This window comes from Mustela erminea, chromosome 7 (genome assembly GCF_009829155.1).
Source record: "Mustela erminea isolate mMusErm1 chromosome 7, mMusErm1.Pri, whole genome shotgun sequence".
Lineage (NCBI taxonomy): Eukaryota > Metazoa > Chordata > Mammalia > Carnivora > Mustelidae > Mustela > Mustela erminea.
Genome location: NC_045620.1, coordinates 139,772,566 through 139,799,973, shown reverse-complemented (window position 1 = coordinate 139,799,973; position 27,408 = coordinate 139,772,566). Strand labels below are relative to the sequence as shown.

The 27,408-nt window shown below is 54.3% G+C and overlaps 1 protein-coding gene and 1 long non-coding RNA gene across 5 annotated transcripts in view; one reads left to right on the top strand and one right to left on the bottom strand.

Annotated features, from left to right (window-relative positions):
* The window catches only part of EIPR1 (EARP complex and GARP complex interacting protein 1), a 127,774-nt gene that overhangs the window by 87,309 nt on the left and 13,057 nt on the right, over positions 1-27,408 (bottom strand). For 3 of the 4 annotated variants that reach the window (XM_032353439.1, XM_032353441.1, XM_032353440.1), the window contains one exon: positions 9,336-9,468. In XM_032353439.1, the coding sequence (XP_032209330.1) occupies positions 9,336-9,468 (133 nt within the window). Of the gene's footprint in view, positions 1-9,335; positions 9,469-24,374; positions 24,469-27,408 lie in introns of those variants that run through there. The other variant, XM_032353443.1, reaches the window with a different exon arrangement.
* LOC116596256 lies at positions 7,355-26,511 on the top strand. The gene is made up of 3 exons (XR_004288087.1): positions 7,355-7,365; positions 17,855-17,860; positions 26,429-26,511. It is a non-coding gene; the product is annotated as an uncharacterized LOC116596256 (long non-coding RNA).

Here is a 27,408-nt window from a genome sequence, read left to right as displayed (position 1 = left end):
TGACGCGGACAGGCAAAGGAGGAGCAGCAGCAGGGCTCTCCCTGGGCCCTGGGCACCGCTCCCTCTCCTCAGTGATCTTTGGAGAGTACAGGTCTGATCTCAAACCCCCCCGGCCCTGGGCACGGATACCTCGCTCCAACCTGCCCGGGGAGAGGCTGCTCGGAGAAAGGAGACTATCACCAGCCTGGGCCTGTGGCGCCCCTGCCTGGGGAGTCCTGCTCTCCAGAGGCCCAGGGCACACGTGTGGTCACCACCCCACGCAGCTCTTCAGAGGCGGCTTGTGGGGCATGCGCTGCACTAGCCACCTGCCCCCACCCCCGCCGCCGCCACCCTGCACCTGCCCCAGGACCTCCAACAAGACAGGCTATGCAGGACAGAGCAGCTCGTCCCTCCCTCCTCCCCACCATGCCTATGGCCACACCCTCTGCCCCCCCGACCCCCCATACTGGGCCTGCCCCCTGCCAAACCCTCCCCAGGCCGAGTCTCCCCTACAGCACCCTCCTGACCATGTGTGCCCAATCACACCCCCAGTCCCAACAGTGATTCAAAATGCCTCAGTGAAGTAGAAGGCAGGCCTCCAAGACCTCACCTTTAGTCAAAAACACAAAAGCAAAGTGTGTGCCACCTCACAGATGATCTGCACCATGAGCCTCCAGGAACGTGTTAAGTGAGGACACCCCAGTCACCTGACGTTTGGTCTGAGATCTCATCAAGATGGAAACCCCCTCCCCAAACCTCTTGCCTAAGTAAATGCATCAATCAATCCAAAAATCCATTGCTGTTACGGGCTAAGTTGTGTCCCACAAAATTCACACGGCAAGGCCCTAACCCCCAGAACCTCGGAAGCTGCTGTATTTGGACGCGCAGACTTGAAGTAAAGTGCAGCTGTCTGGGCGGGCTCTACTCCAGTGGCTGATGTCCTCACAGGAAGGGGAGAGGAAGACACAGAGGGACAAGCACGTGAGGACAGCGCGAGGAGGTAGCCGGCTGCAAGGCATCGCGACAGCCCTCAGAGAAGCCAAGCCCACTCACCGCCCCCCCAGACTGCCAGCCTCCAGAGCTGGTAGAAAATCTGTCTCTGTCGTCTGAGGCCCCCAGTCGGTGGCACTTGTCACGATGACCCACAGAGACTCTTATGGCAACAGAGAGACACTTTTGTGCAAGGTACACAGCAGCCCAGACAAGAAGCAACCTGTGCCTGGGTCCTGGCCTCACCAGGCCACGACTGCTGCTGGCCGCTCCGTCTGCGCGGCCTGGACCTGGCGGCCGCCCCAGGGAGAGGGGGAGGCGGGGCTGGCGCACGTCGCTAGGCTGGGGAGGAACAAAGCGAACAGCATATCTGGGGCGGCGGGAGGAGAAAATGAATTCAGACTGAGCTTTGTCTAAGCCCCCCTCGCGGCTGGAAACCCGGAGGAAGGACATTAAAGGAGGCGCGCTGACAAATGACGGGACATTAAGCTGTGAGGAGGTGTCCGGTGGGGTGCTCTGGGGATGAAGCCTTATTTAACATCTTCATTAGCGATCTGGAAGGAGCAGTAAACAGCACATTAATTAAATTTCCAGATGATACTAACTTCGGAGGTGCTACAGAAAGTCAGTGAGGACAGAGATACGATACAGATGGGACCCAAAGAGGTTAGTTGGAGCGAAGACACAATACGGCATAAAATCACACACACACAAAAAGAAGAAGCAGCCGCAGCAGCTAATTAAAAACATGCCCTGTATTCCTGTATTCTGGAATCCTAACTTCTGTCAGACGACTGTGTAAGGACAATGCAGGCGTCCTTTGTCACCTGAGCTCACCCCACTCAAGCCCTCGCTGTCCGAAACCAGCAGTCTGAGGGACTCAGCCATGCTCAGAGGACCCCTGATGACGAGAATTCTCCTGATCTGCTTGTTGAAAACTCAGAAGCCAAAGCAGATTCCGGTAACATGGCACACGTCAATCCCCAAGCGTGCACCCACGCCCGGCCTCACAGACAGACCCTCCGAGGACGTCCGCGGCTCCTGCGCCCCCACGCGGAAGGCTGGGAAGTCCAGGGCAGCGCGTGGACAGACACGGTCATGGGACCCTGTGCCTCCAGGAACCACACCAAGGAAGGGAGGGCACTGGGACTAACCCAGCTGCAGAATATCTGAGTCCGTGAAATATAATTGCGTCTCTAAAGAGACAAGGGGGCCTGTCCTTAAGATCTTTGATCTCGCTGGCCTCTAAACTCCAACATCACAAACACCACCCCAAAGCGGTGACCACGGTAGCTCTATCCTTCGTGACATTTTTACAATGGGTATGTTTACAAAATCCTTCCCCCAGAAACACCTACCTTAAAGCCTATTAACCTGCAGGCCAGGTGCTCGGAACTGAGGCGCACAGATGCGAATCCTGACCCCACTACTAACTAGTGCTACTAGCCTGGCAAATCCCTTTCCCAAATTCCTCACTGGGAATATGCGAACAATGACAGAAGACGAGGCTAGAGAGCCACGGCACCACCATGTTCACGGCAGCCTCACCTCCACCAGCCAAGACACGGAAACAACCTAAGCGGCCACCGGAGAATGAATGGATAAAGAAATTATATCCAAAGAAAAATACATAGATACAGACACACACGGTGCACAGTGAAATAGGATCCCACCATAGGAGCAGGCGATCTTGCCGTCTGTCACAACATGGACGGACCTGCAGGGCACCGTAGCGAGGGAAATGAGTCAGAAACGAAGAAAAACAAATCCTGTATGATCTCATTCATATGTGGAATCTTAAAAAAAAAAAGAGCTCACAGACACACAACAGATTGGCAGCTGCCAGAGGCAGGCAAGGGTGTCGGGCATGGAACTGGGCACGGAACTGGGCGGACATGGTCCAAGGTCCAAGCTTCCGTTACAACGTAAGCCGGCCCCGGGCACAGAACACACAGCACGGAGACTCCAGCCAGCAGTGCTCTGGCGCATTCGTGCGAGCTGCTGGGAGTAGATCTCGATGTTCTCATCACAAGAATGAAAACCACAAAGCGCGTGTGTAACCAAGTGGTGTTGTGACAGGTGTTAACCAGGCTTCCGATGGTGATCCTTTCCCAACACATACTCCCAAATGCTGAATCCTTCTCTTGTGTGCTTTAATACAACGTTACAGGTCAATGCTATCTCAAAAAAACTGCAAAAAATATTGTAAACAAACTTAAAAACTGGATAATCCATGAAAATGCACTTAGCCGGTGACCTGGTACCTAAGCACTAACTGATGAGGATCGTGTTCACGCTCGTCCTCACGTCCCCTCCTGCACGCGCAGGGATGGTGACGAAGGCCTAAGTACTCCCGGGGCCACGCGCACACCCCACCCACAAAGGAGGCACGCCTGACCCCGGTCTCAGCACGTCTCCCGCTCGCCGTCAGTCTCACACTCAAACACACCCCACACACACAGCACACACTCCTCACACCCCAAACACACATTCAACACATACACAAACCACACGCCCTCAACATACGTCCGCACACAACACCTCACGCGGCACACTGCGCAGGCAGAGCGCACACCGAGCAGAGCCGCTGCACACACACAGCACACACAGAGCCGCACACCCGCGCACACACACACACAGCGCACGCGCTCCACTGCAGGTGCAGCCGGACCTCCGCCGCCAGAAGGAGCGAAAATCTCTGGGCAAATATCAGGACCATGAGTCACCCGGGTCCTGTCACGGAGGGTCCTCATACAAACCCAAAGGACAGCAGCTCACCCTGAAACCTAAGTCTTCGCACGCGCAGTTACCGGAGCGCCTGTGTGCGGACGAGCAGGAGCCCGGACACGGGGCGCAGCGCTGTCCGTGCTGGGCGAGGCCGGGCTGGGATTCCCCACGCCCCCGACCCGCGCACCCACCCACCCACCCCACACCGCTCTGCACCGCCTCAGCCTCAGGTCCGGCGCGCGTGGGAAGGCTCCGGACTCGGCGCTGAAGCTGCGCGAGCGAACCCGCCTCCGTCCGCACGGCCTCTGCGTCTGCGCCACGGGACGCAGCTCTCCTGTCTGCACCCCGGGCTCTCGTCTTTCTGTCCTCAAAGCTCAGTGCTGGGTCTGAAGCAGTCTGGGCACCCCAGCCGCCATCACCCCGTCCGGGCACTGGTGAAGTGCAGAGCGCGAACGCACGTCTCCAGCTGGAAACTCACGCTGCACTGACTTGGGACCTCGGCACGAACTGGTTGGATCGAAGCAGCCCTACTGGGCACCGAACTCCAGCTCGGAATAGCTGGAACAGTCAACCCAGAGGCCCAGAGAAGCGATGGCCCAGAAGGGACCCACATCCCTCGCGCGGTCACCCACGCGGCTGCTGCGGACAGGGGGAGGGTCCAGCCACAGTGGCTTTCACCGGTTTAAACATGAGTCCAAGCTGTTGCCACACCTAATCTCTTCATTACAAGTGGTAAACACTAACACACAGGGACAATCAATCCCACATAACCCCTGGCTCTTTCTGGGAATTCAGAAACCAGCAGGTAAGCTAAATGCTTACGTTCCTTTCTATGTTTAAAAAAAAAAAACCCGGCCTCTGAAGACCACAGATGACCTCCCGGAACCACACAGCCCTTCCCTGCAAGGACTGCACGCAGGCCTGTCAGGAAGCCTGGAACAGAAGGTGCTAAGCTAAGAAACACGCCCAGGCCAGCAGGGTGGGGCACGGGGTCAAGTCTCCAAGCACCCTCTTGGGGGTGGGGCGGGCACCAGAGATGACGCAGGAAGCACGCCAGCCTCGGGGGTGGGAAAGGACCCGAAAGGCCCCAGCTTCTCGGGAAGCCCACCGCACAGCCGACAGCCGCAGGGCGCCCGGGCCTTCCCTCTCTGCTTCACCGCAAGCACCTTGCCCAGCGCCATCCTCCGGCTGCGCGCTCTCCTTCGAGCCTTGGCGCACGGGTCTCTGAACATGACAGTCAGCGAGGCTCACTGCACGTGGGCCTTCATGAAACAGAACCAGCTGCAAGAACCACCACCTGCGGGGAGGCCCGAAGAAGGGCCCATCGGGGGTTACAGAGCCAGAATCCTCTACCAGACGCAGCGGCCTATTATTTTTTACTAGCAGCGGTCGGAGCAACATTGCCTGGTGACACATTTGAATACTGCCCTGAACTGGATCCCACACAGACAGAGCTGGAAACACAACCAAAGGTCAACCTCTCCCACAGACTGGCCATGTTCCCTGCTACATCCAAGGGCCTCGAGAGCCTTGAGGGTCTCTGGCAGCCTGGGGGTCGGAGGTCAGGGAACTGAGCTCAGTACTTGCCAGGGTAGGAAAACCCATCCATCAGGGACACCTTAGTTAGATGTCACTGATGAGCCCAATTCTGCCATGTGCTTTGCAAACAAGCTCTTCGTGCCCCTGAAAGCATTTAGAAAAATATCTGAGAAATGCAAGAAAGCTTTTAAAACAGCATCAGCCTAGGACGCAGCCGACCGGGACGCAGCCGCAGAAGGTGGTGGGAAGAGCCAGAGTGAGGAGGACGCTGGTGCCCCCTGCTGCCCAGAAGGGGCCAAGAGGGAGCAGTCCGGGACCACACACACACACACACACAGCACAGACCTGTGCAAGCAGACACACGCACAGGTACACATGACAGACAGCATACACATAACAGACGTAAGTCACACGGGACAGACATGACACACAGGACATAGAGACGCAAGAAGACACATGGCAAAGACACAAAGACCCACACGACAGACGTGCAACAGAAATGACACACATGCAGGCACACATGGCAGGTGTGATAGACAGGCACACGCAGACACATGGGCACACCTGACAGGTAGGACACACATGCGGGCACATGACAGAGAGGACACACGCAGGCATACTCGAGCACGTGGCAGACACACCAAGCTTGACAAATATGACACAGACACGGCAGACACGCATGACATATGACACATGCAGGCATACGACAGACACACACAGACACAGACATGCCTGACCGATATGACACACATGCAGGCACACAGATGCGTACAAGACACACATGACAGATATGACACATGCAGGCACACAGACACACACTGAGAAGAAAAGGAAATCAAAGCGGCAAAGTCACGACGTTTGAAAACAGCCTATCTACTGAGTTTATCTGAAGCATCTACTTTCTTCTCAAGGAACCTGCGCGAGCAAAGGAGCCAGAACTCAGGAGTCAGGCTGCACACGAGGGCCGAGGCCCTACCAGAAGCACCTGGTGAACGGGAGCCCAGCGCCGGGGTCGGGGGGCCAGTGTGAACCACTGCCGCGGCGCAGGCAGGAAGTGCTGTGAGGCACACGTGCCCCGACGTCCCTGTGGGACCCCCACGCCGCTTGGGGGCAGTGGCACAGCCTCCTGGGGCAGGACAGAGCAAGGACAAAGGCTTTCCTTGTGTGCGGGACACACAGGCCTGTCTCCCAAGGGGACCTAGGGTGGGCCACACCCAGCCGGCCATGTGCTCGGCCACGGAGCAGACCCCCAGCAGCCCGGGGCACGGCTGAAACAGCTTCCGTCCTCCCACGGGCCCTCACCTGGCTTCTGGGAAGATGCATCTGCCTTGTAAAATTATCCGGAAAAAAGCTCGAGTTTGGTTTTTCTAACCTTCATCCATGCAGAAGAAGTTCCAGAAGAGCTCACTGTCCATACAACTCTGTCCCCACCGCCCAGACTGGGAGGTTCTCATAATCATGCTGGGTGACGGTGACCCATCTCCCCAACTGCCACAGACCCCTCCAGACTGGGACAACCTGCGTCTGTCACCTGCGCCTTGCACGCCAGAGAGGGAAGGGCGCCAGCTCACGTGCACACAGAGACCTAAGGGAGCTAGCGCAGGTACACGACAGATATAAGGGAGCAAGTGCGCGTGTGTGCCGGAAGTAAGGGAGTGAGCACACGTGCGTGACAGGTAAGAGAGCAAGCGCACGCGCACGACAGAGACGTAAGGGAGCGAGCGCATGTGCACACAGAGGTTAGGGAGTGAGCGCATGTGCATGCGGAGACAGAAGGGAGCGAGCGCACGCGCAGGACGTGTTCAGGAAGCTAGCACCGGTGCGTGACAGAGACAGAAGGGAGCGAGCGCACGCGCAGGACGTGTTCAGGAAGCTAGCACAGGTGCGTGACAGAGACAGAAGGGAGCGAGCGCACGCGCAGGACAGAGATGTAAGGGAGCGAGCGCACCTGCTCGCAGTCTGGTCAGAAGGGGAATTTGCCCGTTTAGGTCACCCTGACCTGCTGCCAGTTCCTGAGAAGCTACTGCCCGCACGTGGTCACTGCTTTGGTCCTGGGGGTAACTGAACACGGCCACTCACCAGCCCTCCCGAGCAGAACAGAAGCTACGGAGGGAGGCCTTCTCACATGCAGTTTCAAAGATGACTTGAGTTGGATTCTTCGGTGGCTGAGCACAGGACTCTCAGTTCTGGCTTAGGTCATGACATCAGGGTCATGGGATGGAGCCCCGCACCGGGCTCTGTGCTCAGCAGAGTCTGTTTTCCCGTCCCTCTTTGCCCCTCCACAGCCCCGCACCAGGGGCCCGTGATGGCCACCGCTATGTGACACCTTTTTGCGATCCGCTCCTGTGAGTTGCGGGCAAGACCCCAGGCCTGCTTCTAGCGGACAGGGTGCGGTGAAGGCGCTGCGATGTCCCTCCCGCGAGTCTGCTGTGTTCTGCGGCAACGCTAAAGGTACGTGGGAGCTAAAATGAAGGTCAGCTGATGTTAAGTTACTCAAAAGGGAAATTGGTCAAAAAAAGTTTAAAAGTCACTTTTCCAGAAGAGGACTGCCTCTACTTTCAAGGTCCCATGCCCCAGGGCGGAGGCAGAAGTCGCAGCAACACCACGGTGGTGGGGAGACGGTGCCCCACAGGCGGGTGCAGGGACAGCCTTACACAGAACGGCGTCAGGCTTCCAAAGGGAGGAGCCGCAAAACCACAAAGAGCAAGAGTGCTGGGGCGTGGGGGCCGGGGTCTCAGTGTCAAGTCTGTCACATCCCAAATGGCCAGGGAAGATTCCAGGTGACGGCGCCGCCCCATCACAGTTGGCGGGACGTAGGGACCTCGATCTGAGGCAGGGCACAAGGAAGAAAGATACAGCAGCCTCTGCCGAGAAGCCCCCGACACACTGCGACGGGGGAGAAGGGAAAGTGCCAGAGGGCCTCTGGGGAGGTTGTTCTCGGCAGTGGAAGAGCGCCAGTCGAAGCCACAAATAGATAAAGAACACAGGGGGCTCAGGGGCAAAAGAACCTTCAGAAAACAACTTTATTGCCCCAAAGACAATAAGTGTTAAAAACACAAAGGTAGGGGAGCCTGGGTGGCTCAGTGGGTTAAGCGTCTGCGCCGGCTCAGGTCATGATCTTGGGGTCCTGGCATCGAGTCCCACGCCGGGCTCCCAGCTCAGCGAGGTGTCTGCTTCTCCCCCTGCCCCTCCCCCTGCTCATTTGCACTATTTCTCTCTAATAAGTAAATAAAATCTAAAATAAAAAAAACAAACCCACAAAGGTCTATGTGAACTTAAATAGAAAGACCCCTGTGAAGAACCCCCAGGGAGCAGAGAGTCCCAGTGCAGGTTCCTAGACACGGCGCGCCCGGGGCCCCAGGCTGGCAGCAGCAGCAGCAGACAGCCGCACACGCCAGCATCCTGAGGCCGGGTCAGGAAGGGGGGCGACACGGAATGTGGGGACCGTGTGCAGAGGCTGCCGAATGCCCATTAGCCAGCCGGGCCCGCTGACACTGGCGGAAACACCGTAGAGACTACAGAGCACAAGACAGACCGTACTCCGCTGACAGAGAAAGATGGACCGTGGGGTTCTCCGCAAAGCCAGAACAGGAACACCAGCTACGGACAACAGCAGAGATAGGAGAACGGAGGAAGATGTGTGGCCAGCTGGGTGCCGGACATCTAGGTTGGCACAAACATCAAAGGCCCCAAAGACTAAAGAGCCAAAGAGCACACAGGGCAGACTCTTACTAGGGGCAAGGATCCCCCCACGCACACACGCGTGCACACATGCTAGCACACACACACGTGCATGCACACACCCGGCTGCCCTCCCAAGGGGCACAGTGAACTAATGCAGGACCCCTGTGTCTCTCATCAGAGACCCTCCAGCACATCAGTCCCCTGCCCCAAGGGGTCCCCGTGACTGGAACAACCGCAACTCCAGCCCCCGGACTCAGACCATAGGCGACTGACCACGGCTAGCGTCCCTGTGCTATCGCAGCTTCTCCGTGGGTGCAGCGCCTCTGTCCACCCTCAACCCCTCTAGGTCACGCACTGATCCATCAGCAACGGAAGACCCGTCCTGCGGGTGCGTGGCAACACCTGCGAGTACTCACGTTTGTTGTAGCACGTGGCCAGCACACCCTTGTCGGCAGGACTGGTGCTAATGTGCCAGATCTCACCCACTTGATGGAGGAGGACGTTTTTACTTATAATGTTGTTCTCGTCATCGAAGTCTACGATGTGGATCTACAAGCACAGTAACAGCACATCAGGACTTGACTTCCCACGCACCTTAATTAACTACAGTGATCACAAAGAATAATCAAAAGCATCTTTAACATTTTTACTTAACTTACTGTTACCACACCAAGAGCATAGACTTCTATGAGCTCACCTCCCTGGGTTCTTCCCAAAAGACAGGTCTGAGATCCCCATGGAGTTTTTTGTTTGTTTGTTTTTTGGGTTTTTTTAAGTACGAAAATGCTTAATAGTCAAATGCAATTCAATGTGTCCAACACTTTCTCATAATCACAGAAGTTAATATTCATAAACATAAGGCAGAGGCATTTATTTGGCACCTAACTTAGCCCACCTAAAATAGTCCTTTAGCCTGCCATTTTAATCTGATCCAAGATAACTATTTTATTTTCAGTTTTCCAAGAAACTGAAAACATATCCACTAATACTACTTGCCATTCTTTTTTTTTTTATTATTTTTTTATTTTTTATAAACATATATTTTTATCCCCAGGGGTACAGGTCTGTGAATCACCAGGTTTACACACTTCACAGCACTCACCAAAGCACATACCCTCCCCAATGTCCATAACCCCACCCCCTTCTCCCAAACCCCCTCCCCCCAGCAACCCTCAGTTTGTTTTGTGAGATTAAGAGTCACTTATGGTTTGTCTCCCTCCCAATCCCATCTAGTTTCATTGGTTCTTCTCCTACCCACTTAAGCCCCCATGTTGCATCTCCACTTCCTCATATCAGGGAGATCATATGATAGTTGTCTTTCTCTGCTTGACTTATTTCGCTAAGCATGATACGCTCTAGTTCCATCCACGTTGTCGCAAATGGCAAGATTTCATTTCTTTTGATGGCTGCATAGTATTCCATTGTGTATATATACCACATCTTCTTGATCCATTCATCTGTGGATGGACATCTAGGTTCTTTCCATAGTTTGGCTATTGTGGACATGGCTGCTATAAACATTCGGGTGCACGTGCCCTTTCGGATCACTCCCCATGGAGTATTTTTAAGTGTGCAACCCACGTAGCCCAGCCCCCCACACACCCGGTGCTAAAGAAACAAGGCAGCGAAAGCTCCGTCCCCAGGTGGCTTGGTCAGGCCAGGGCTGTCACTAGGGCTGGGGGTGTCAAGGGTTGTGCAAATGAGCCTAGAGCCTCAGAGCTGCCCGTGGCCGTGGGGCACATGTAGCCGCCACCCAGCCAGAATCAGGGCACCCACACGGTGCTCACGCCAAACAAGGCCTAACTCAGTTCAGGCACCGCAGTGATGGAGTTGGGAAGGGGCGAGAAAGCGTCACACATGCACACATCTTAAACATCTTTCCATAAAGGAGTCCGACGGCTGCCAATGCTCACAATCGCACCATATATAAACATGAGAGTATCATATTTCAGCCACGGAAGGTTACGTATGCTCCCTCAGTGATATTCTGGACAATTTTTACAGGAATAAAATGATTGTCACATTCATACTTTTATCAGTATCTAAGTCAAATAAAAACAAATAAAACATTTGTTTTAAAAATGAATTTATACTAAGAAATTATTCACGGATCTTCATGAAGATCTATGTCCGGAAATGTTCACGGCGGCATTGATTATCGCGATGAGAAATCAGAAGTCAGCTGAATGTCTGGCAGTGGCGAACTGCTCAAATAAATTGTGGTATTTGACTATAACGTAATACTACAAGCCATTCCATATGCTATAAAGGACCGTTTAGTGCCAGGGAAGAGGGTCCGTAACTTATATTTAAGGGGAGAAGAATGAGCAGAGCCGTGTGAGGGCTGCGGGCGGTGTCTGCATGCAAGATCCAGGGGACAGCCAGGAGGTACACGGTCGGTCACCCGCGGACAGCGGGACCGCGGCAGGTTCTTCCTTCACTTCTTTGGGGGCTTGTCTGTAGTTTCCACATTTCGTGTGTGATTAATATGCACCACTTTGCGATCGGAACATTAAATGCTGTTTTAAAAAATGTTTCCGTGGCATCCAAAAGCCTCACACTCCACCCTCGGTTCAGAGAGCCTGGCTCTAGTCTTCACGACTTCCTCCGCCGCCCGGTTTGGATGGCAAAATAACCTCCGGCCCCGACAAAGGGTAGCTCTGGACCCAGAACGCAAACCCCACGCTGACACTGCGAGCCCGTGTGGCCCCGCGCCTCCGATTCCCACATGCGCACTGAAGATGAAGGATCACCAGAAACCGAGTGCAGCGTGCCCGGCTCACCACGGCGCACACTCGGGCCTTCCCCCCTCCTCTGGGGGAAGAGATGAAGAATCGTTGTTGCTACTTTTACTTCTAAAACTGCTTTCAGGGCGCCTGGGTGGCTCAGTGGGTTAAGCCGCTGCCTTCGGCTCAGGTCATGATCTCAGGGTCCTGGGATCGAGTCCCGCATCGGGCTCTCTGCTCAGCAGGGAGCCTGCTTCCCTCTCTCTCTCTCTGCCTGCCTCTCCATCTACTTGTTATTTCTCTCTGTCAAATAAATAAATAAATCTTTAAAAAAATAAATAAATAAAATAAAATAAAATAAAACTGCTTTCAGAGCACCTGGCTGGCCCGGGGGGTGAAGCGCCTGCCTGCGGCTCAGGTCGTGATAACAGGGCTCTGGGATCTGGGATCGAGCCTGAAGTCAGGCTCTGCGTGGGGCCCCCCTCTGCAGGGAGCCTGCTTCTCCCCCTCCCCGCCTCCACCACGTGCACGCGCTCTCTCTCCCGATCCCTCCCTCTCTCTCCAATAAACAAATAAAATCTTTTATAAATAAATAAATAATAAAAATTACTTTCAGCAAGCTCTTCCTGCCACATAGCCCAGTGCAGTTTCCACACTGGGTTCAAAGGTACAAATCACGTTATCTTAGAACTGTTTCCTCCCCACACATGAGGGAATTTAACCCGTAAACACCTTCTCCCTCTGGGGACATGTTACACATTAAAAAGCTATTAACAATTACTAAGTAATGAAGTGATTCCTGAGAGAAGTATCTGGTGGACTGAAGTTAAACACACACGTGTCCTAAGACCCAGGAGCCCACTGCTGGGCCTGTACCCAAGTGACACCAAGGCAAAAGACGGGCACGGCACGGCTCACAGCAGCTTCGCCGGTGATCGCCAACAACGGGGCACAGCCCAGCCCGTAACACGGGCTGAGGAGCTATAGGTGACGGTGGGGGCAGTACCATGGCCATGGCAGGGGGCTGGGGGTGTGCACAAGTGTGTCAGATACACTGGCTGTTCACTTCAGACACACAGGATGTGTGTACACCCTGCCTCACACGCAAGTCCACCACACTGAGCATAAGAACAAAACTAAAAAGCAAAAAAAAAAAAAAAAAAAAAGTCATTCTTTATTGTATCTAATGACTTAAACATTTAAAAATAAGAAATCTGGGGGCACCTAGGTGGCTCAGTGGTTTAAAGCCTCTGCCTTCGGCTTGGGTCATGGTCTCAGGGTCCTGGGATCGAGTCCCGCGTCGGGCTCTCTGCTCAGCAGGGGGCCTGCTTCCCCCTCTCTCTCTCTGCCTGCCTTTCTGCCGACTTGTGATCTCTGTCGGTCAAATAAATAGGTAAAATCTTTGAAAAAAAAGAATAAATAAGAATTCTGTGATGCTGATGAAATAGTGACAATCCACACGGGGAAGGCTACAGTAAAATCAGTAAATGCTGAACATCTGAATCATTCTTTCCAAAGACTTATTACAATACATAAATAGGAACTATATAAATGCTGAAGCTGAAATAACTGGATTTCCTAAAACCTGTCCCAGAAAATAAATGAACAACATAAAAATGATGGAGTATTAAATAGTTCTAAAAATCATGCAAAGCATGGGGCGCCCAGGTGGCTCAATGGGTTAAGTGCCCGACTCTTGGTTTCAGCTCAGGTCTGGAGCTCAGGTCCGGGGATCCAGCCCCACAGTTGACTCCGCGTGCTGCAGGGAATCTGCTCCTCCTCTTCCCTCTGCAGCCTACCCTGCACATACCCACACACACGCTCTCTCTCTCAAATAAATGAAATATTTTTAAAAAATCATGATAAAGGGAGCACCTGGGTGGCTCAGTGGGTTAAGCCTCTGCCTTCAGCTCAGGTCATGATCTCGGGGTCCTGGGATCGAGTCCTGCATCGGGCTCTCTGCTCAGCGGGGAGCCTGCTTCCCTCTCTCTCTCTCTCTGCCTGCCTCTCTGCCGACTTGTGATCTCTCTCTATCAAATAAATAAATAAAATCTTTTTAAAAAATCATAATAAAGAACAATTATAAACACAGAAGTTTTATGAAAGCATAAATTTCACGAGCAGAATATAAAGTGGCTTGCAATTATATAAAAGTCATGTGTGAACATAGACTACAGGGCAATATACAAAATCGGGAATAATTTTTGTGTTGTTACAGTAAAGAGGAAATTTTTTTCTTTCTTCTTTATTATTTGACACATTTCCTACTTATCTGGAAATCCATGAAGACCGAAGAAAATGAATGAAGGCACTTCTATGTACTATTTTCCTGTTCCCTCATCTATGCCTCTGCAAGGCACCCAAATGCCAGGGCCCGTAACCAGAGCCCCGTCGGCAGAATTCCTGTTTGCTGGCTCGGTCGGCCCACCGTGAAGAAAGCCCAACGTCGCGGCACCGACTCACAGCACCCCGCCCGCGGACCTCTCCCCCGGTCGGGGGCCTGTGGCTGCCGGCCTCTCCTACCCGACGCCCCCCAGGTCACTCTCACCTGGGGAAGCCTTCCTTCTCACCACCTCACCAGGATGCCCTCTTCTCCGTGTGAGGACACAAAGCCCATGCTGTCCACATGCTGTCCACATGCCGTCCACATGCCGTCCACATGCCGTCCAGGCCTTGGAGCCTGATCCAAAGTTCCTCTAGGCTCCTTTCTGCACTTCTGGGCACAGGGACACAGCAGGAAGGAGGGACGTGTCGAAGACCTCCCCCTCCCACCAAGTCCATCTCTCCTGACCTGACACGCTCGGGTACTACTCCGGCCCGTAACCTTCATCATCAAGCCTGACGGTCCTCAGATTCTCCCACACATCCTCATTTACAGTTTCCAGACAGCCCACAGGATGCATCTTCGTGAAATGTTTTAATCTAGGCATGTTCAGAAAGAACGGTAAGACATCACCATAAACAGAGATCAGAGTAATACTGGCTAGCATGTAAGACGGGCCAGGCGCGATGCTATCTGACACACATCATCTCCATTAATCCTGAAAGGAGCCATGGGTAATCATCAGCCACAATCTACAGGGGAGGAACACAGGCTTGGAGAGTTGACATACGGTGTCTCCTGCGGTTAGAAGCAGGAGTCCAGAGCATGTGCTCTGAACCCCCAAGCCATCCAGGGCACACCGAGGCCCCTGCCCTCCGCACGGCAGCAGGAGAGCAAAAATCAGCCCCTGCCGCCAGAGAGGGAGGCCCTATCTCCAGCTGCCTGTTCTCAGGGCACCACCGGCTCCCCGGCTTACACTGGGCGGGCCAGGAAATATTCTGTGCAAGACATCTCTGCAGCTACAGAGCAGTACTGAGAACAACGCAAGGAAAACACAGTGTGTGCACACGATTGCAGGGCCGCAAAGGAGGGAGCAACTAATACCGGCTAAGTGTCGGGCGGACGCGCCGCCGTCACCCTAAACCTCCACACCACAGCTGAGTCCCTAAGATGCTTTCACAGCTTATAATGAAGATCAAACTTGTATATTGTGAATTACTATTACCTTTCAATAGTCTTTTAAAGTTGGATTTACCAGTGCTGGGCTAAGGGCACAGATGACTATGGAAAGTTAGGAGTAAGAGTCATACAGTTCATTAGGAAGCCGGTAAAGATGCTGACGCTCCCTCATCTTCCTGGGGAATGGGGGCTTCGAGAACGGTGTCCCTTGCCACAGACCCAGACTCCGCCGTGGCCCGGGGCCAGATCTGAGCCTGACTCCAGGCCACTGCACTGTCTCTCAATCTCATCTCTCCCACTGAACTGAAGGTAAACAAACTCTTACAAATTAGAAAGAAAAAAATTTTAAATATGATTAAAATTAGAAATCAAAAATGAAAAGCTCCCTTCCTAGGGAACGTTAAGGTTCCGGTGGCTGGGCCACGGGCACGTCTCCCTGCTGGGGCCCCTGAGCCAGCGGGATGAAAGGTCTGGCCCGTCCGCCACCGCAGACCTCACACCACACTGTCCACCACGAGACGCGAACAGGCCCTCTCGGCAGTTTCTTCCGAAGACCACAGTGCAGCGGGCACTAGACCTGGAGAGGGCGTCCTCCGGCGGGTCTCACACCTCCAGCGCGCTCTCCTCCTGGCTCGAGGCAGGACCACAAAGCTCCATTTCAGCGTCAGTCCACTCTGCTTCGGGGGGATACACGGGGTCCACCGTGATCTGGGACCAGGGGACCTGCGCCCAGTTTTGATTTTGCCGCTTCCCGGCCGGTGGACTCTGTGCCGGTCACTCACTCTCTGGGCTCTCGCTTCAGCGTAAGTATACTTAGGAAAATGGATTCCTAGGATTTCTTCGTTAGACTTGAAACACAGTGATCCTTCAGCTAAGACTTAAACCGATCGGTTCCTGTCAAACACGCTACGTGTTTCCCGGTGCTCACTGCGCCCGTCGGCTATCACTTACCTGTCCGTATTAATACCCCTTCCCAACGCAAATAAGCTCCGGTGTACGGACATCCTTTGTCCGTGAAGCCAAACTACACTTGGGAGCCACAAAAAAGAAAGAAAAGAAAAAGACCCACATTCCACACCGTCCTTGCGCCCAGTGGGGGCACTTCTTGGACAAGCAGCGTCCTCGTGCGCGTGGGCTACTGTAACGAACAGCACAGGCGGTGCCTACACACAGGGGCATGCAGTGCTCACACCCCTGGAGGCGGGAAGGCCGAGCTCGGGATGCCACAGCATGCTTGGGTCTGGGGGAAGCCATCCTCTGGGGTCTGATGACCACCCTCTCCCCGTGGCCTCACGTGGCAGAGGAGTAAAGACACTACGGGTGCACCCCATTCACGACGGCTCCACTGCCATGACCTAAGCAACTTCCAGGGGCCCTACTCGCTCCTACCATCACCGGGGGCTGGGTTCCAACCTCTGAACCGGAGGGAGACCAACATGCAGAGCCAGCAAGTGGGCAGGACGGAGGTCCTTCGCTGCGGCTGGCCCAGGGCTGGAGAAAAAGCTGGGAGCTAACAGGTCACTGGAAAACCCCCAGCAGTCTCTATCATCCCATTTCTAGACAGAAGCCCAACAACTGAAAAGCTATAGAGTAGAACTCTGTTTTAAAAAGAAATTCTGAGGGGCGCCTGGGTGGTTCAGTGGGTTAAAGCCTCTGCCTTCGGCTCAGGTCATGGTCCCAGGGTCCTGGGATCGAGCCCCACATCAGGCTCTCTGCTCGGTGAGGAGCCTGTTCCCCACCCCACCCCCCCGCCTGCCTCTCTGCCTACTTGCGATCCCTCTCTCTCTGTGTCAAATAAATAAATAAAATCTTTAAAAAAATAATTAAAATCGAAATTCTGAGATGTAATCAATACTGAGAAAAGGGGGTGGGGAGGGGGGTCCCGTTCCAGGTCAGGGCAGGGGGCGCTGAGTCTCGATGTCTAACAAAGGCCCCGGTGTTTCTCGGGGTAGCCGGGGCCACCGAGGACAGAGCTCGCAGACGGATGCGGCTGAGGAACGAAGCTGACCGTAATCAAAACACAAACACAGGAAAATGGAGTTTACAAATTAAAAACAAAAGTTAAAAAGGAAAAGATCAAGCCGGGGAAGAAGCCGCTGCGCGTCACCCCTTCAGGGACCCACCTTCTCCCAGAGCGTGCGGGGAGAGGAGGGTCCGCGTCCCCCGTCACGCTGGCTCTTCCCCCGGCGGCGGCAGAAGCGCGAAGTTAGCGACAGGCAAAAGGAACCTTGGGGAAAACCGCACGCAGAAGCGAACCCCGTGTTTGGAGTCTCTGCCTAGAGCGCCCACCGGACAGCCAGCGAGCACACGGCCTCGGCGGGAAGCAGCCCACCGTCCCGCCCACCCCGTAAGGAGGACCAGCAAATGAAGGACCCACACAGCCCTCCGGCTCCTGGCGCGGAGCCGCCTGCAAACTAAGGGCAGAAACGAGAGCAGTTCCTCTGACAGAGAAAACAGGCCAGCGACTGTGACAGCTTCAGAAATTTCCAGAAAATAGCCCAGCTGAATTAATGAGGACTGGCTCGGGGACTGGCACTTTCTAGGGAATTAATGACTGCCCAGGAGCTACTGGCCCGAGGCGAAGCCGGGGGCTGTTAACCCTCACCAGCCAGCGGGGCCAGCGTGGGAGGCGGGGGAGCAGGGCCGCAGGGCCAGGGCCCCCGATCTGGGCGGCGCTGCCTGATCTGGGGGCAGCTCCCAGCACGAGCCGTGGGTGTGGGTGTCTGGGTGTGGGTGTCTGCGGGAAGCCTGCAGGGCGCCTTCAGGCCACGAACCCCGCCCCCCGGTGCTGCAGGCGGAAGCAGGAGGGGGAGGGAAGGAGAGCAGCCGCGCTCCGGCCACATTCCAGCTCGCCCACCTGCGAAAAACCCCAGAACTGCTCAGGACCAATCCCCTGCCTGCTTGGAAATGGGGTCAATGACCCCCACCCACCGAGGTCGCAGGTGTGGGAATGGCCCCCACCCGGCCCTGAGCAGCGCCCCGCTTCCCCGTCCGGCAGATGTGTGTCTCTCTGACCCGCAGTCAGTGGGCAGCCTCTGGGGCACAGGACCCCCCCCCTTCCCAGCCTGTCCCAGCACCCAGGAGGTGGTGCCGGGGAGGGCACAGCCGAGCGGGCGCCACAGGGGCCGTCGCTAGCACCCTACGAAGTCCTGTCGCTCCACGTGGAGGCACAAAGCCGGGAATCCCCGTCCTCACCGACCCCCGGAGCCCGGGTCACCCTCACTGTCAGCAAACCAGCAGGGAGGGCCTCCAGGAGGAGGGCTGGGGGGGTCAGGGGGAGCCAGTTTTCTCCCCTTACAAATGCGCTGCAGAACCCTGTTCTGACGAGAACCGCGGTGGGCGGGGCACCTGGGTGGGGAGGTGGCTGAAGCACCTGACTTTTGGTTTGGGCTCAGGTCAGGATCTCGGGGTCGGGGGATCAAGCCCCACAACGGGCTCCATACTTGGAATCTGCTGGAGATTCTCTCTCTCCCTTGGCCCCTCGCCCCTGATGCAGGCTCTCTCTCTCTCTCAAATAAATCTTTAAAAGTAATAGTAATAACATCAGAGGGAAACAGAGGAACAAGCGTACTGCTCCTGGAGGGCAGCAGAAGGGCAAATGCTGTGCCCTCACCGCCCCGGGGGTGTCCTCTTGGGGCCGCTGGCTGGGAGGCAGCCTCGGGAGACATACACCCCGCGTGGGAGGACACGCGCCACGTGGGCAGGGAGTCAGGCCTATCGCACAGGAGAGAAACGCACGTTGCAGGGACATGTGAGGTTGGCCTGTGTGAGGGGAACACACGGGTTGGGCGTGTAGGGGCACAAGCTCAGGGTCCGGCCCTCCCTGCTCTCGCGGCTCCCCAGCCACCCCCCAGGAATGAGAGCCCCAGGCCGCGGGCCAGCACCATAGCCCACCCTCCGGACCCACCAGCCTGGACTCCGAGGCTGCCCGCGGCGCGCATCTGTTGCACCCCTGGCATCTGCCCCACCGCCTCGCGTCTGTCCCACCGTCCCCCCGAGCATGCAGCTGAGAACACAAACCCGACTGCTCACCCTGACACAGTTCACACGCCAGGCCGCGGGAGGGACCGCAGGGTCCCCCAACACACGGCGTCCGGGGTGTGGACCGAGGGAGCGCACGCACGCACGCATTCCCAACCACGTCACCCACCTTCCCCAGAGACGGAGGGTAGCGCGGCCTGGCCGGCGCACGCTGTGCAAGCATCACCCGGGAAAGGCGGCCGGAGGCGAAGCGTGGGAAGAGCAGGCTCTCGGGCGCGCCCACCCTGGTTCAGCGTGGCGGCGGCCCTCCCCAGGCTGTGACGAGAACGTTCTGAGAGGTAAGGGACAGAGGGGGCAGCGGGTTCGGGAAACACGGCACCCAAGCGGCCGTCACGCGTCGGGCATTCGGGAAAGCTCCCGAACAGCTCCAGCCTTGATGCCATAAAATGGAAGTTAAACACATACCTTCTCCGGGCCCTACAGAGTTGGGCTTCTGGAAAGCTGGGCTTCTAAGGACAAAAGTCATCCATCTCACTAGGTCCAAGGACTGATGGCTACTTTCTGGAAACCAGGACTGTCTGTGTCACGAAACCAAACCAACAAAATGGGCCACACAGAGCTACAAATGGCGTAGCGCGATGCTGAGCTCACGAGCCCAGACCACAGCGCCCTGCACGGTGCTCCCCGCCAGGCCGCCCGCAGCCTACAGAGGCCTCGCACCAGCATGTCGGGTCATCCGGGGCTGCTCCTCTCTTGGGGTCACGACCACGTGCGACTTGTGGGTGCCCTTGTTGTCTCATCTGGCCTTTAACTCACTGAGCATCCGTCACGCATGAGGACATGAGAGTATTTCCTCCTAATCTCAGAAGGCTGAAAACGGATCCCTGTACCTAAAAGGTCCGCGGGACAGCCTCAGGGCCGAGCGGGAGGGAAAGCAGGTGGGCGAGGTGAGGAGCTCAACGCCTGGAGACAGGGCCACTGGGGTTCTCCACTGCCCACCCTGTGCCCAATTCCCAGCCGAGCCGCGGGACAGAAGCCACGAGTGCGACTTCGAAGCCCACCCAGCCCCTCCCCCGGCGGCCGCACCTGCACCAGCAGCAGCTCTGAGCTGGCGCCCCGCACACCAGGTCCCTCCTCCCCGCGAGAGCCCACCGGAAACCATCCTCCTAAGAAAGTCATTCTTCCTGACATTCTGCCAGAAGGAACGTGACACACACATTCAGAAAAGTGAAAATTAGGAAAATGATCTACCTCACAAATGCTCACCTCACCCATAGGTTACTGTGGCTCAAATTTTGAGGCTGTTTGACCAGTTTCCTCCGAGTTCTTCACCGTGTGTAAGACTCGCGTTTGAACTCGATTCACCACTGTTCTGAGGTATAACTGATGTAATATTCTATGGGCCCCATGGAGACACCTAACGAGTCAACATTTGTAGCCACTAAGAAATTGTCTTTTTTGACACTACTGAGATCACACAATAGATAAAATCCTAACATTTCACTGAATCACCGAACGATTCTGAAATTATGCCACTAATGAGTTTATAACTTAATGAGTGCAATCTATGATGACGACTCCACCACGAGGAACCAGGTTCAACGGGGTCCCAACCTGTGAATCTGCCACCATAGAAAGCAGCTCCCGTCAACCTGATTCCCGCACATTTTGATGGCTGCTAAGTGTTTCACAATTATTTGTAACATTATAAAAATATTCCTTGTATATAAAGGTTTTCCTATTGTAAGGGCCTACTTAGCCAGAGGGAGCCATTTTGTTGTTTATGCAGCAAACTTAGATTGACCCTGCCCCTCCCAGAGGAACTTACTTAAAAACAAGTCCGGAAACCAGTCCCAGGTAGCAAAGCCCAGATACAAGGGCGGGTCAGGCCAGGTGGAGACATCCAATCAGTGGGGTGCACATACTGTCTCCCTAGCTACCAAGGAGAGTGGGCCCTGCCTTTTGGGTGCCAATTCTGACCAAGGTGATAGGCTAGTGCAAATATCTACTAGGGTAAATTGAAATTCCGTTGGCCACCCGTGTGTGACCTAGCATGATTGTACAGTTGTCTCTGTGTGTTGCAATCTCATTGGCCACCTGTGTGTGCCCAGGCTCAACCACATGGCCTTTGCTCTATAAAAGTTAGTCTGTGAGGCTGGGAGGGGTCGCCTCTTTGTAAGAGACAGCCCCGACCAGTCGGTTTGATTCTCGATGCTTGGTGCAAAATAAAGCTTTGCTTGACCTTCGCGTTGTATCAGTCTTGCTCCTTTGATCACGGACCCATTACTGGGGGACCTATCACTGGGGGCTCGTCTGGGATCAAACGATGAGAACTGAGCCAGCATCAGAATTTCTGGGAAAAGCTTCCAGAGGTAAGATTTCAGGATCCTGTCTGTCTGTCTGGTTGCAGAGCTCCAGGGTATAGCCCACCAGGGAGAAGCTAGATGCAGCCATGCTCCCCAGAGCTGGAGTGGATGCAGGGACGCCCCATCCCACCACTGGTAGATCGTCAGGGGGTTCGAGTCCCCCTGTGCAGTCACAGGATTCAAGTCCCCCTGGGCAGTCAGGAGATCAAGAAAGTCCCCATCGGTGGCAGGTTCTGGGTAAGGACCCCTGGGCCTGTGGTTGTCTTTGTCTTGTCCTTTTGTTGTCTGTTGTTTATTGTGTTTGCAGGGGATGGAGAAAGTCCCCACCAGCAGCAGGCTCTGGATGAGGATCACTGGGCCTGTGGTTGTCTTTGTCTTATCTTTTTGTTGTCTGTTGTGTTCTTTATTGTGTTTGGAGAAATGGGGCAAGCGGGGAGTAAGGGAACTGTGACACCCTTAAGTCTTGTTCTCTAGCATATCAAGGATTTTCAAGGTAAAGCCACCCAGTCGGGTAACAAGGTTTACCCGGTTAAACTAAAAACACTGCCAATTAGAGTGGCCCATTTTCTCCACAGGGCGGCCGCTGGAAGGAATGTTTGCCTTGGTTCAGATCTACTCTACCCAGAGTAAGGTCTTCGATCTCCATCGAGACCAAATACCATACATCATGGCCTGGCGATATCTGATAGAAAAGCCACCGTCCTGGCTCAAGTCTCACCTTCCCCTACTAAGGAAACCATCTCTCTCCCTCTAAGGCAGGGTGGATCACCAGAACCAGAACAGAGAGATGAGGGGACCAAGGAAGAGGACCGTCCTCCCCCATCGGATGTGGAGGATGTGGAATGCCCCCCCATCTGTCCCCTAAACCTGACTCTCGGTCCTGAGATGCCCTTACCAGTCCCCCTCATATGCGGTTGGGGTCCACCTATGGGACCACCAAGCAGAGAGACCGCCCTGATCCTTCCCCTTTCCTCTATCCCCCTCTGCCTCCCTCTAACTCACCAGTTCGATCCGCGCCGATGCGGCCTCTCCATGAGGTGGCTCTATCAGACGGGAGAGGGCGCCCCCCAACCTCTACCCCTTTCTCCTCTTCTGACATCTGTAACCGGACGGCCCGACACAGATCCTTCTCTGTCCGCCCTCAGGATTTAACTGGTCTCCTGGAGACTGTCTTTCTTACCCATCAGCCCACCTGGGTGGGTATTCAACAGCTCCTTATGGCTCTCTTTAATGCGGAAGAGAGCGATCGCATCACGCGAGAAACCCGTAAGGTGATAAGCGAGAGACCTGGCAGGGACCTCGATCCCTGGCGAAGGGAGGACTCCTGCCCGAGGGAACCCCCCGACTGGGAGTCAAACTCCAATGAAGGTAAGGAGAGCCTCCGCTTCTACCGCCAGGCTCTACTCCAGGCAGCTGTAAGGAGACCCATAAAAAGATCTAAAATTAGTGTGGTGACTGAAGGTAAGAATGAGTCTCCGGGAGCTTTCCTAGAAAGGCTTATTGGAGCCTATAAAATATACAGCCCGATCGACCCTGAGGCACCCAAAAATCAGAGGGCAGTGAGTCTTGCTTTTGCCAGTCAGTCAGCCCCAGATATAAAGAGGAAATTTAAGAGGAAATATAAAGAGGAAATAACTTCAGAAAATTGAAGGATTTGAAGGAAAGAATCTGAGTTAGTGGGAATAGCAGAAAAGGTGTTTAACAACAGGGATGCGCAAGAGGATGAAAAACAGACCAAAAACCTGGTTACGGTTTTGGCATTGCATGAGGCGGGGAGGAGACGGGAAAGAGGTCAGTGGAAAGGGAAAAGGCAGGCAGGGGTGGTCAGTGGGAGGAAAAGCCTGAGCACAGAGAAGACAGGCGGGAAGACGCAGATTCAGACCAGTGCGCTTACTGTGAGTAAAAAGCACGCTGGGCCAGGGAGTGCCCCGAGAGGAAGACGGCAATGCTGGCCACCAGAGACCGAAGCGGCCGTGGTTTGGAGCCCTCCCCGAACCTCGGGTAAAAACTGAAGCGGAAGGGAAATCAATTGATTTTTTGGTGGACACGGGAGCCCAATTTTCCTCATTACTTAAACCTATGGGAAAACTATCTGGAGAGGAATTCTGGGTACAAGGGTGAATGGCACAGAAAGACATGAACGAACAACAGAAAGGACTTTAAATTTGGCCTCGGGAGTAGTCAAGCATTGATTCTTGGTCCTCCCTAACGCCCCGTATAACCTGATGGGAAGGGATATCCTCCACAAACTACGAGCTGGCATTCAGTTCTCGGAAGGAGATATGACCGTAACCTTGAGACAACCCACTGTGCAGATGTTTGTGGCAGCAGGAGATGGATACCTTCTTTGCCAGCCAGTCTCAGAACCAGAGCAGACAAGAGAAGGGAGCCTTCTCCAAACCCTACAGGTCGAGTGTCCTGAAGTCTGGACAGAAGGGAAGCCCCCTGGCTTGGCCAAGGGACAGCCTCCAGTGGTGATACAATGAAAAGCAACGGCCACGGCTGTTCGAGTCCGGCAGCACCCCCTCCCCTGGGAAGCAAAGGAAGGATCAGGAAACACATGAACGCCTCCGAGGAGACGGGATCCTAGTTGCTTGCAAGTCTCCAGGGAACACACCTTTGCTGCCCATTAAAAAGGCCGAGACTGGGGAGTACCAACCCGTCCAGACTTGCGGGAAGTTAATAAACAGGTTGAAGATATCCACCCGACAGTGCCTAACCCCTATACCCTACTCTCCCTCCTGGGCCCCAGAAGAACTGTGTATACCGTCTTGGATCTCAAGGATGCATTCTTTCTGCATGTCTTTAGCAAAGGAATTCTCAGCACCTTTTTGTGTTTGAGTGGTCTGACCCACAAGAAGGATTCCAAGGCCAGCTCACCTGGACAGGACTTCCCCAAGGATTCAAGAATTCACCCACCATTTTTGACGAGGCCCTACATGAGGATTTGCGTGAGTACAGAACCTCCAACCCGGAGTCACTCTGTTACAGTGCGTTGATGACTTGCTAGCAGCCACTGAGGACTGAGTCATGTTTGCAGGGGACGAGAGCTCTCTCACAGACTCTGCAGGAAAAAGGGTGCGGGGTGTCAGTGAAGAAAGCACAGCTCTGTCAGAGCCATGCCACTTATCTAGGCTTTGATCTCCACGAGGGCATGCGTTCACTGTCTGAGTCCAGGGAACAGGTCATCACCCAATACCCCCGCTCCACCACGTCCCGACAAGAGAGGGAGTTTCTTGGGACGGCGGGCTACTGTAGGCTGTGGATACCGCGATTTGCGGAGGTTGCCCGACCTCTCTACGAACTGGCAAAAGAGGGCTCACTATGATAGAGTGGACAGCTGAGGCAGAAGGAGCATCTCGGGAATTTCAAAGAGCCTTACTGCGTGCCCCAGCATTGGCCACCCCAGATGTTACCAAGCCCTTCCACTTGTATGTGGATGAAAAAGCAATGGTGGGCAAAGGAGTTTTAACTCAGACTCTGGGGCCTTGGCAAAGGCCAGTAGCCTATCTTAGCAAGAAATTAGATCCAATGGTGGCTGGGTTCCTCCCTTGCCTCCACATAATTGCTGCCATGGCCCTCCTGGTCAAGATGCAAGTAAACTGACTTTGGGTCAAAATCTCATCCTGACCACCACTCACGCTATCGAGGGCCTTCTCCGGACTCCACCAGACCGCTGCATGATGAACGCCCGAGTGACGGGGTATCAGGCCCGCCTCCTCAACGAACCAAGAGTGACCCTCCGGCCCCCGGCGGTGCTAAATCCAGCCACGCTGCTGCCAGAAGAGCTGGCTGACCACCCACACGACTGCAGGGAGGTTCTAACCCAAGTCACAGGAATAAGGCTGGACCTCAGAGACATTCCCCTCCTGGATGCAGAGATGACTCTGTTCACAGACGGGAGTAGCTACATGGTCGATGGAAAGAGGTATGCGGGGACTGCAGTGGTTTCCCCTGAGCAGAAACTCTGGACAGCAGCCCTGCCACACAGAACCTCGGTGCAAAAAGCGGAGCTGATTGCACTTACCAAGGCACTACAGATGGCCAAAGGTAAAGTCACCACCATCTATAAGGACAGCGGTACGCCTTTGCTACTCTCCATATCCATGGGGCTTTTTACAAAAAGGGGCCTATTAACAGCAGAAGGAAAAGGAATTAAAAACAGAGGAGAAACACTGGCTCTCCTCCAGGCTGTTTGGGACCCAAAAGAGGTGGCCATTATGCATTGCCCGGGACACCAAAAGGGGACTGATCTGATTTCAAAAGGAAACCAATTAGCAGGTCAAGCCACAAAGCAAGCAGCCAGAGAAACAGTGCAAGAGCTGGTGACACTCCTGGCTCCAGCCCTACCAGAAAAGCTGGACTATTCAGAGGAAGATTTAAAGTATTTACAAAAATGGGCTAAATTGGACTATGAAGGGGACTGGGCTAAGACTAAAACAGGAAAGTTAATTCTTCCTTGAAGTCTAGGTAAGAAGTTAGTAGACCAGATACATCAGAGTACTCATTTGGGGACACGCAAACTCAAGGAGCTTATAGGCAAGCAGTTCCAGGTTTCTAAATTAGGGCATATGATTCAGGATATAGTTGACAGATGTGCTCAATGCCAGGCAGTTAATTCAGGAGGAACTAGAATGAGAAGAGGGAAAAGAGAAAGAGGTAAGGAACCAGGAATTTATTGGGAAATAGATTTTACAGAGATGAGACCCAGAAAACATGGGCACAAGTACATGTTAGTTTTTGTAGATGCCCTTTCAGGCTGGGTAGAGGCTTTTCCGCCAAATGTGAGACGGCAGGAGAGGTAGCCAAAAAGCGGTAAAAAAGCGGTAGCCAAGAAGAAATAATTCCTAGGTTTGGGCTGCCTCTCACGATCGGGTCAGACAACGGCCCTGCATTTGTGAGTTTGGTGTCATAGACATTGGCCAAGGCCGTAGGCACTAATTGGAAACTACCTTGTGCCTACCGGCCCCAGAGCTCCAGGCAAGTAGAGAGAATGAACCGGACTCCTAAAGAGACCTTGACAGAGCTAATTCTGGAGACTGGCGGTGGATGGGTCGGTTTGATTCTCGATGCTTGGTGCAAAATAAAGCTTTGCTTGACCTGTGCTTTGTATCAGTCTTGCTCCTTTGATCACGGACCCATTATTGGAGGACCTAACACCTATGTTTTGGGTATAGGAAATAAAGGTTAAGGAACATAAACATTTATTTATAAATCTCCACATATAGGTCACGAGACCAGACGCCAAAATGACTATGTGAATTTAAAAACACAAGCGTGGCGATTTCACTACACCACACCCGGCACCAAACACTTTCAAGGCCATCTTAGAGTCACTCCCCCTGCGGGACAGTGGTAACTGGGCAGAGGCCCCGCTCCAAGACACACGGCTTTTGTCCATTTCCCCAGGATCCAAGCAGTTCACTTCTTCACAACATCCTCAGCACCCGCGAGGTACAGAGACCACATGGCCTTATCTCCAGCTTGGTGATGAGGAAAATGAACTCCAGCAAGATTAATCCATTCGGTCAAGGTCAAACGTCTGCGTCGAGCCATGAGCTGAAGGCTGATCTGTCAGCCGCCAACCGTTCTCACTACAGCAGTGGCTAGAACAGCCCCTCCTGTTGTGTGCGGCAGTGAAAGCGTGGCCCTTGACAGATGATGGCCTCATCCAGACTCAGCTGGCAAGAACACTGTGTGTCCCCCGGCGGCCCAGGGACAGGCAGTAGCGCCGACCATGTGCCTGGAGAGCTCCTCAGTCACTTATGCGGCAAACCCTACATGACCTCAGACGGAAACCACAAGAGCCATGCTGCCCGGAGCACGCTTACATCGCTGAGCTCGATTATTATGTAAGCTCGGATATTTAAATCCCAATGAAAGTTTTATTTTGTTTGTGTGGCATTAATTTTCC